At 45.8% G+C, this 9,681-nt stretch overlaps 1 protein-coding gene across 1 annotated transcript; it reads right to left on the bottom strand.

The window, feature by feature from the left end:
- Positions 1 to 395: 395 nt before the first annotated feature.
- Positions 396 to 5,912, bottom strand: BAMBI (BMP and activin membrane bound inhibitor). The gene is made up of 3 exons (XM_003821439.6): positions 5,405 to 5,912; positions 1,789 to 2,076; positions 396 to 1,346 (listed from the first exon to the last, which is right to left on the bottom strand). The coding sequence occupies exons 1-3, from the start codon at positions 5,478 to 5,480 to the stop codon at positions 928 to 930; spliced, it is 783 nt and encodes a 260-aa protein (XP_003821487.1). The 5' UTR covers positions 5,481 to 5,912; the 3' UTR covers positions 396 to 927.
- Positions 5,913 to 9,681: the final 3,769 nt, after the last annotated feature.

Below are 9,681 nucleotides of genomic sequence, written 5' to 3'. Positions count from 1 at the left end.
TAAGCGTGTTGTACAGTAAGGTTTGGCTAATTGGGGAGCCAAAATACTTAATTTGGCTTAGGACAAAATAAACTGGCCAATTAATCAACAGTAAAAGGAGACAGTGACTGACTTGAACAAAGAAAGTTGTTTAGTTGGTTTTTTTTTCTTTTTTGGGTGGAGGTATACACATTGGAAAAGGTATTCCAGAACACCTGGATCAAAATGACCTTTGCTAAGTCAACTCCAGAAATTGATCAATCATATCTGACCTGGTACACATAAATTCCAGATCTCCTTCTTAGATGAAAGCTAAAACCAGAGTTATCCTATAACCAGAATGTGGGTAAGACACTAAAAGATGGTCAGTATATATTTAGAAACTCCACACTGTAAGAAAATTACACAGGCACATGGAAGAATAAGCAAGATCTTGGTCTTGTTTAAAAAAGAAAAGAGAAAAAAAAAATCAAGCCACATCCTAGAGTTGAGAACAAATTATTAACAGCAAATGGCCATTTGTATAATTAACATGTACTGTCTCACACTTCCCAGTTAAATTTATGAAAGACACTATTAAATTTCAGACAAAATATATATTTCTTTTAAATCTTTACAATAAATCAAGATGTAGAAGCTTACATAGGGCACATTTTTGTTTATTTAGGTACTCAATTCCAGCTCCCTTGGATGCAAATAACCCTGGTGACAGTGTGTACAAAGTCTTCTCTTTGCTTTTTATAATTTTAAAGCAAATAACACATTTAACTGTATTTAAGTCTGTGCAAATAATCCTTCAGAAGAAATATCCAAGATTCTGTTTGCAGAGGTCATTTTGTCTCTCTCAAAGATGATTAAATGAGTTTGTCTTCAGATAAAGTGCTCCTGTCCAGCAGAACTCAAAAGGCCTTCAAGCTGTTCAGTAAGTGTAGTTCAGATAAGACTCCGTCATACAAATTCCAGCTTCCCGTGCCCACTGTACATGCCCCAGTGAACAAGCGAGAGGATCTTATCATTGCTGAGGTCTGCTTGTCTCATTTTATCACAGGTCAGACAGCAGTTCTCGTGCCCACTGACCGGCACCATGCATTCCAAGTCTAACTTTGCAACCTGCCCCTTTTTGGAATGGTGTCCGTGAAAGCTGTAGTGCAAACGGGAGAGCATCTGTTGCCGCTGATCCTGCAGCCTCTTATTTTCACTTCGAAGCATCCTCAGGGCCAACATAATAAGCAACACTAAAATCAGCCCTCCAGCAATGGGCACGGCAATGACCGCTGCCCGGAACCACAACTCTTTGGAAGAAGTCAGCTCCTGCACCTTGGTGATAAGGTTTCTGCTACCATCATGCTGATACCTGTTTCCTTGTCCTAAAGGAGTACAAAGAAAATGATCAAACTCCATGCTAACTCCTCCTAGGGATATTCATAATCATCAATTCATTTTAACCAAGAATTCCATTAAAAAGAAGCTTACAATTAAATCAACGATATTTAGAAAACATGGCAAAACTATCTAAAGAAGCTTACAAATGCATTTGTTTACAGACTGTCATTACTGAGATGTAATGGCCTTTTAATGTCTTCAAAATGTTGAAAAAACAGGCAAAACCTATTATGTAGACAGACATCTAATGCTCAGGCAGACATAAAAGCCACTCAATCAAGATGCATCTTTGCATCCAGCCAGGCTTCTCCCTCTGGTGTCTCTAATTACATTAACAACAAAATCAATAGTAGACATACAAAGTCGTGGCTGTCACAGGTCTTATAGTTCAGGCAGGCATATTGGTTAGAAACGGCTTCCACCTACCTGAGGCCTCACCCCTGGGAGGAGAGAGAACATCGTGCAGCCCTCTGTAATTGCACATGTCTTCATGACAGCATTCCAATGTGGGCATGGTGGTGCCAGAGTGGTTTCGGGCCTGTTTGGCTTGGCAGATGTCTGTCGTGCTTGCAACAGAGTCCAGGCAGCCATGGGTGAGTGGGGAATTTGAGTTCTGAGGATCAAGAAGTCTAGAGAAGCAGGCGCTGAGCTCAGATTTACACATATAACCAGTGGCTACACAGTGGGCAGCATCACAGTAGCATCGAATTTCACCTGAAAACAATGAGAAACCACCTCAAACTCTGCTCCAGAAACCAGATAAAGCAACTATTTAGGCAACTGCTAAATCCCAAATTCAAAGGCATGAAACTTTTAGATCAACCAAGCTGAGGGCTCCAGCCTACAGAGCCTGGAGAAGCCCTTCCTGCAGCCAGTGCGTAAGTTTCAATCCAGTTAAACGTCATTTTGGCAATGTAGTAATCCCAATAGCAGGTTTCTGAGGAGTTTAGAGTCATTTTAAAAAAACTTTTGCTTTTTGAAGGAAATAGTAATGATGAGTATAATTTCTCCTACCATAAGGTATAACACATTATTTATTCATTTTAATCCTACATGGCCATACAACATAAAAATGTTAGGCTTTTTGATTTTGTCAGTATAAATATTTGATCGGAACTACTGAATTGTTTACTATCCCACAGGACTGCGCCAAGAGTTAAGAGCTTTAGCTAACACCTTATAAAGTTATTAACTAGAAACACGACAATCTAGAAACTGCCCAGGTCAGGAGGTTTTAAAACTATGAAACTAGGCAGCTATTTGCAACCTCTCTAGAAAAGGCAAACTTTTTGCCTATAAAGATCTTTTCATGCAGAGGAGCTTTTAGTCAGTATATTGTAAAACAGGAACTAGGCAGTTTACAATTAGTGGTTTGCTTGCCAAAGTCAATTTCTTTCAGCCCAAATGGAAAGTCATAAAAGGTGGGGGGAGTATAAAACTGCAAGGCTAACTTCTCCTCCTCCTCCTCACAAGTTTTACATGTAATTCGACATGTGATCTAAAAGGGGAAACACTGAAACTGAAAATCCTCTGCTGGTTGAATGAAAAATCCTTAAGGAAACCTCAAATTTTCTACAGGAAGTGATTAAAAGTTTCCTTTATAAAAACTTATTTTGTGAGTTGCATGGCTCCGTTCACATTTTGTCGCAGGGCAAGATTGGAGGCTTTAATATCAGTTTCTCGTTGAAATAATCTGGGTCTTAAAGTTCTCACTAATACAATATCCACCTAGTGGACCCTGGTCGCTGTCACATGCCACAGCGAGTAAACTAAACTAATGCACACGCCTCTTCCAGTTTCCTGTCTGAAGATCCGAAACCTCCACTCTGAAATTAAACACCGGGATCTGCTGTTTTACAAACCTCTTCCCACCCTTACACCTTTATTCTTCCCCCTCTCTCTGAAGGCCCCAGTAAGGTGTCTCATTTAATTATCTCTCCAAATTCCAGACCACGGTATGGTATGCTCAGTTTTCACCGGACGCTGCTAATGCTTCGGTTCTAAGGAAAACCAGCCCGCTAAACACAGATCTTTGGCAACCCTTAACAGTCCAAAGCTAGGGGTCTTGCTCCTAAATCTGCACTCGCCATCCTGCGGTTGGGCCCAAGTTCCTTCTCTGCTTCAAGTAAGAACCTTGCTTTGCAGAACCACTTCTCTGCTCTTTCTCCTCCTCCCTCCGAGCTCACTTTATTTTCCACATAAAGCTCAACAGTCTTCTGGGGTGATGACTACATATCCCTAGTTTGACAAATTCCATATATAGATTTAAAGTATAAATAAAACAGATTAAAAGCCCATTTTGACCCTATTAGCTTCAGACCTTGTACAGAAAAGGAAGACTGAATACAAGTAAAATGCTGCTTAAATGTTTATGAGAGCCTATTTAAAATACTGTATTTTCAATGACCTAAAAACAGCCTAATAAAATTTTGACAGGTAACTGGGAAAGTTCTAACTACCTTTTTTTTTTTAAATTGGAGCCACATTTTAAGCAAGGAGAATGGACTTTTGTACCACTGTATTAAAACTATATTTCTGTCGTTCATAAAGTTTCTTCCTGTGGCATGCAAAAGGCCAGAAAGGGGACTGGTATTTTGAAACTGTGGAACAATGCCCTTCTGTTTCTGCCCCCTTCTCGTTACTGTATGTAGTGATTAAACAAAAATGTCTGCTTTAGTCAAGACGGCTACAGGAGAGACTGCTGGCTTCTTTTAAAGCTTTTGAAGTCCGCAGCCGTCAGAAATCTCTGATCCCCTAATTATATCATTATCAGGCACATAGTTTCGGTATCTGTGACTTCATGTCAGCCTCAGTCCCTCCCTGTTCTGCCCGCCTTTGATAGGGCCAGGAGGCTCCCCTCTGCAAGCCACAAGGGCTGTTATTTAGGGTTAATTACACCCTTCCTTCCAAAATAAATAAATACTGTAGCACATCATCCTCGCTGGGCTAGCTTATGCTTTAACCTCATGCCTGCTACATAGCAATTAAAGAGAAGTAGGGGGCTGCAAAGACTAAACAGTGCTTCCTACTTAAAAAAATTATCTGTTCACAGAACAGTAGGTAGATTTCATAGCAGGGAGGTGAGGAGAACCTTGAAATTCGGAGACAGTTCGGGTTATTTCTTTCTAAAAGGTGAAAGCCTGCAGAGGAAAGAAGAAACTGACCCGCTGCCTTTTTTTTTTTTTTTTTTTTTTTTTGGTCCTGTTTGTAAAATATGAGGTGAGTGGGAGTGAGACGCTGACAGAGCCTACTCCTCCCGGCTACTGAAAAGCAACACAACACACACTTCCGCACACCTCGGACACCTAAACTCTCAGGGAGACCCACACACTCGCTCGCACACAGAGAGATGTACGCAGAAACACACTCACAGAGACTCAGATGCACACTCAGAGATACAAAGACACTTAGAGACAAACACAGAAATGCATTCAGAAAGACACATTCAAGATCAGAGATACAGAGACTCACACATTCAGAGACACAAAGACTCAGAAAGAGACACAGAAATGCATTCAGAGATACATTCAAAGAGACACAGAGATACGCTGAGTGATACAGAGGTTCAGACACACTTTCAGAAACACAACGACACTCAGAGACACAAAAATGCATTTAGGGATACTGAGACTCAGAAACACACTCACAGAAATACATCCTGAGGCACTCACACAGACACGCTGAGGGCACGCGGCAGCTACAGGCCAGGATCTGCGATTCCTCCCGGCCGCCCGGGCCCCCAGGGTGCGGAAGCGGCGGCGTCGAGGCCGAGACGCCGGCCCCGCTCCCCGCTGGGCTGCAAACGCGCCGCTCCCCGCAGGCAGAGCCAGGAGGACCCTCTGATCAGCGCCTGCCCTTAGATCGGAGTCCGCATCCACGCGCCAGGCCACCGCCGCGACTTCTAAGAACACAGCAACTTGTCGCGACCTGCGGCTCCGGCGCAGGAGGGAGCCTCGCCCGCCGCTAACAAAGCCTCTGCAGCCGGCTCCAAAGCCCCGCGGCGGGGACGGGACCCCGGGCCCCGTGCGCCCCCGGCACCCACCTTTGGTGAGCAGCACGGCCATGGCGCAGAGCTCCAGCTGCAGCCAGATGAAGATGTAGCTGGAGTGGCGATCCATTGACGCCCCGCACGGCCGCGGCGCCCCCGCCGGCTTCCGGAGCCCCGGCTCGGCGGCAGCCTACGACCCCCGGAGCGCGCAGGGCATGGGCCCTGCCCGGAGCGGCGGGCGCCGTCAGCGGCGGGGCTGGGTTTCGGGCCGCTGCCGGAGCATGGAGCGCGGCTACAGGGCGCGCCCAGGAGCCCAGAAAAGTTTCCCGGTCCCCCCTCGGCGGCCACCGGCTCCCTTGCCCCTCTCGACTCTAGTGACGCACGCTAGCCCCGGGCCGGGGGTGGGCTCCCCGCCTTCAGTCCCCGCTAGCGGCCGTTCTCAGCCAAGAGACTAGGGTCTCCCCAGCGAGCAAGGGTATCCGCCGCAGCTCCCGCCCGCACCAGCCCAGGTCTCGCCCGCTCCGCGCCGTAAATAGCGCCCCGCGCCTGGAGCCGGCCTGCACCGCCCCGCCTCGCCCCGCCCCACGGCGTCCGATTGGCCGCCGGGCTCCTGTCAATCCGCCCCGCAGCGGGGGGCGGGCCCAGACGCGAGCGCTGAGGGACCTGCCCGGCGGCTCCGAGCGGCGCCGGCGTCTGGGGCGCCCGGCTGGGGCGCCCGGCTGGTGCGCTGCCGTCTCCCGCGCTCCCCCTTGCGGAGGCCTGCGCGTCAGTGACCTTCGCGAGGCGCCGGGGGAGCCCAGCCCCGGGACCGGCTCGGGAACCCGCCTCCGAGACCCTGACGGCTCAGCCTCGGGTGGTCAGCGTTCCCCAGCGCGGGGCTTCTTTTGGGTGCCCCCCGAAACACGCAGGGGGTCGGTGTGGTCGTCCTCCCCGGCCGCACTGCGTTTTCTGGAGCCCCCAGGGGCGAGTGACAATGCCCCGGCCTGTGCAGGTGGCGGAGGAGGGTTCGGGTGGGAGCCCGGGGGAGGCGGCCCAGCGCTGGGGTCTGCATTCAGCCTTCGCCCCCCACCCCCTCAGCGTGTCCGCCTCGAGCTGCCCGCCATGGGATCAATAAAGCCCAGACAGACCGACTGTTGATCCGTTAGGAGCCGCTAGGTTCTCCCGGGTACGCGGGACGAGTAGCCGGCTAGAGACACTTAACGAAAATTAGCAAATCCAAAAGCACCCGGCGCCAACGAGACGACACTGGCCGAGACTGACACTCAATTAACCACCCCCCAAACAATGGCTGGCAAACACGCCGGCTGACCCTGATCAATATCAGCCCCGCAGTGATCTCCTCCTTGAGATGCTAATTCATTTATTAGGGATCGCGGGGCTGCCCTTCCCAAGGTACTCAAGGTGGTCTTGCTGTAGTTTTGTTTCCCCTCCGCTTTGGAAGGAATTAAGCTTAAAACTCATTATCTGAGGGAATGTTCTTCTATCCTCTCCCTCCAAAACCTGAGATGAACAAAAGTCGACCATTTGCAAAATTCTTGAGAATCTGCCAGAGCTTCCCTACCGGATATGTCAAAAGGGGGTGGGGGGTGGGGAAGGAAAGAAAGAGAAGCACATTTCATGCTAAGGTGAGAATTATAAAGACAAATCCTTTAGGACTAGAGTGCAGACATGAGCTTTAAGACTAAGAAAAATGTACATATGTCGTGAGGACTGAAAGTCAAGGCGAACATATCTCAAACGCCTAACCTTTTAAAGTTGTTGAAAGTCTGCAGAGCTGCAGGATGTAGTTAATGAAATTGTCTTTGAAAAATAATGTTTATGTGCAGAAAAATAAAATAATTTCATAAACTGATGCTCAGACCATTACTTCTCTAGATCAAAATTGCATCTAAAAGGAGAGAAGGAGAAATCCAGTAGAAGTTTTAAAAGAAAATTAAACTGGTTAGGGCACCAGGTAAACAGCAGGTTTCTCAGACAAGTTTCTCAAGGGGCGTGCTGACAAGGCAGTCCTGGGGCCGAGTTTGATTAGAACTTCCTGGCTACTAGAACCTTGACAAGTTAACAGTTGTAAGGGTTTTATGCAGACAAGATTTTTTTTTTTTTTTTTTTTTGAGACGAGTCTGGCACTGTCGCCCAGGCTGGAGTACAGTGGCGCGATCTCGGCTCACTGCAACCTTCCGCCTCCCGGGTTCAAGCGATTCTCCTGCCTCAGCCTCCTGAGTAGCTGGGATTACAGGCACCTGTCTCCACGACTGGCTAATTTCTGTATTTTTATAGAGACGAGGTTTCGCCATGTTGGTAAGGCTGCTCTCGAACTTCCGACCTCGTGATCCGCCCGCCTCGGGCTCCCAAAGTGCTGGGATTTACAGGCGTGAGCCACCGCGCCCAGAGGACAATACTTTTTATGTAATGATTACACTCTCTTTTAGAGAGTCAATTATTAGCTAAAAGGAAACTTTCAGGGTATGTTCGTTCAACCTGGCCTCCCACCATAGGCGAGGCTTGCAATGTCTGGGGTTATAAAGATGTCAGAAACTAGATAGTAAATCTCAAAACAATGGAGCTGGACAATAATGGAGATTTATGTGCATGATGTTACAATGCCTAAAAGAAAGAGGTTAACTAGCCTAGGAAGGTAAAGAGAGCCGGTAAAGTCTAGAAGCAATGACATTAAGGATTGGAAGAAGACCATTACAAGCACAGAGGACCACAGGACTTAGGCATGAAATATGATTGTGTAGGTGAGTAGGAGTGGTAAGCAGCGAACAGGTAGTTGGGATGACAAGCAAGTCTTTGTGATTGCAGCATAAAATGTGAAGAAGTGAACAGAGACGTATCAGAAATGAACTATACTTCCCTTTGATGCAGATAAATACTTATTTAATGGAAGGGGTCTGGGGAATGTGTTGGTGAAAGTTGCATTCTAGTAGACACTTTCTGAGTGTCTCCCAGCCCAAGTCAGAGAATGTCCCTTTTCCCGGAGTGGGCGTTGGCAACCTGATTAGGAGACTCTGATCTCCTAATCTCTGGCCATAGCTAGTCACATGACCCAGGTTAGGTCAGTTAGATTCTCTCTTCTGTGTCTTTGAGCAGACATGCTGCTCAGTCCCTTGAGGTCATTTCACGGGAGACATAAAAATTTTGCTTTGGGGCAGCTGTAGTCCACCTGTCTGCAGAGGAAGAAAAATAATGAAGATATGCAAAGTGGCAAATACATAAATCCAAATGGATTTCCAGGCACTCAGCCTCACTTCTTGTCCTTAGGTTAACTCAGTAACCTTAATGAAGTCCCCTTTTTACTTAAGGTTCTTTTCCTTGCAACCCAAAGAAACCAAACTAAGATATTTGTATTTTATTGAATTAATGTTGACTTTGAGCACTCCAGGTTGTATATATTTTTTTTGTTCCAAGTCCAATTCTGAATAAGAACTTGGGATCCATTTTTTAGACAATGATTTCAACTATTTTGTTTTTATTATTAATGGGCAAACTTTCTAAATGACCAGAAATTAAAGAGAAACAAGTCCGCACTTTATCTAATGGTTCTGGGGAAGACATGGACTTTTCAAGTAAATGAATCAGAGTGTTTGAATCAATGTAGAATATCAAAATCAGTTTAGGGATAATGTGTCAATCATAAGGCCATATCAATAGTTGAGAGAATAGGCAACAATTTTAATTCAGTTTAAGATTCTTAAGGAAAATTGCTTCTCTAGAGAATTTTACTTATGCTTTGCACATAATTCAGTTATTACTTTCCTACATGTAGGTTGATAAGTAGAGGGAAAAAAAATAGTACAATCTACTGTCCTTTTGAAGTTTAAAGCAAGAAATGAAATCAACGACCAAAATTCTTTTTACATCTACAAAGGGATTCCGAAAATACCTAGGAACAAGCTCTCTATACCCAAGAACAGAAAACTGATTCTAGACCTAACTGAAACCGTTAAACAGTATAATAGTTTTTTATTACCTTCAAACAGCATTCAAGATACAATTTATCCATGGGAGATATATATGTATATATATAGGCGCGAGCCACCATGCCCGACTAATTTTTTAATTTTTTTGTAGAGATGGTGGTCTCCCTATGTTACCTAGGCTGGTCTCAGAATTCCTGGGCTCAAGCAATCCTCCTGCCTGAGCCTCCAAAAGTGCTGGGATTATAGGTGTGAGCCACCATGCTGGCCATATAGATGTTTTAAAGATTTTAAATGATGTCTTGGAAATTATAGGCTAAACATTTAACTAAATGGCACTAAATTGTGAATGGGAGAGTAGAGAGTTACTTGGTTTTGCTTTTGCTTTTTTAGAGACGAAGGTCTCCCTCT

Source organism: Pan paniscus, chromosome 8, assembly GCF_029289425.2.
Source record: "Pan paniscus chromosome 8, NHGRI_mPanPan1-v2.0_pri, whole genome shotgun sequence".
In the NCBI taxonomy this organism is placed as follows: domain Eukaryota; kingdom Metazoa; phylum Chordata; class Mammalia; order Primates; family Hominidae; genus Pan; species Pan paniscus.
Note: the sequence above shows the minus strand (reverse complement) of the source record. Positions and strands in the feature narration are given on the sequence as shown.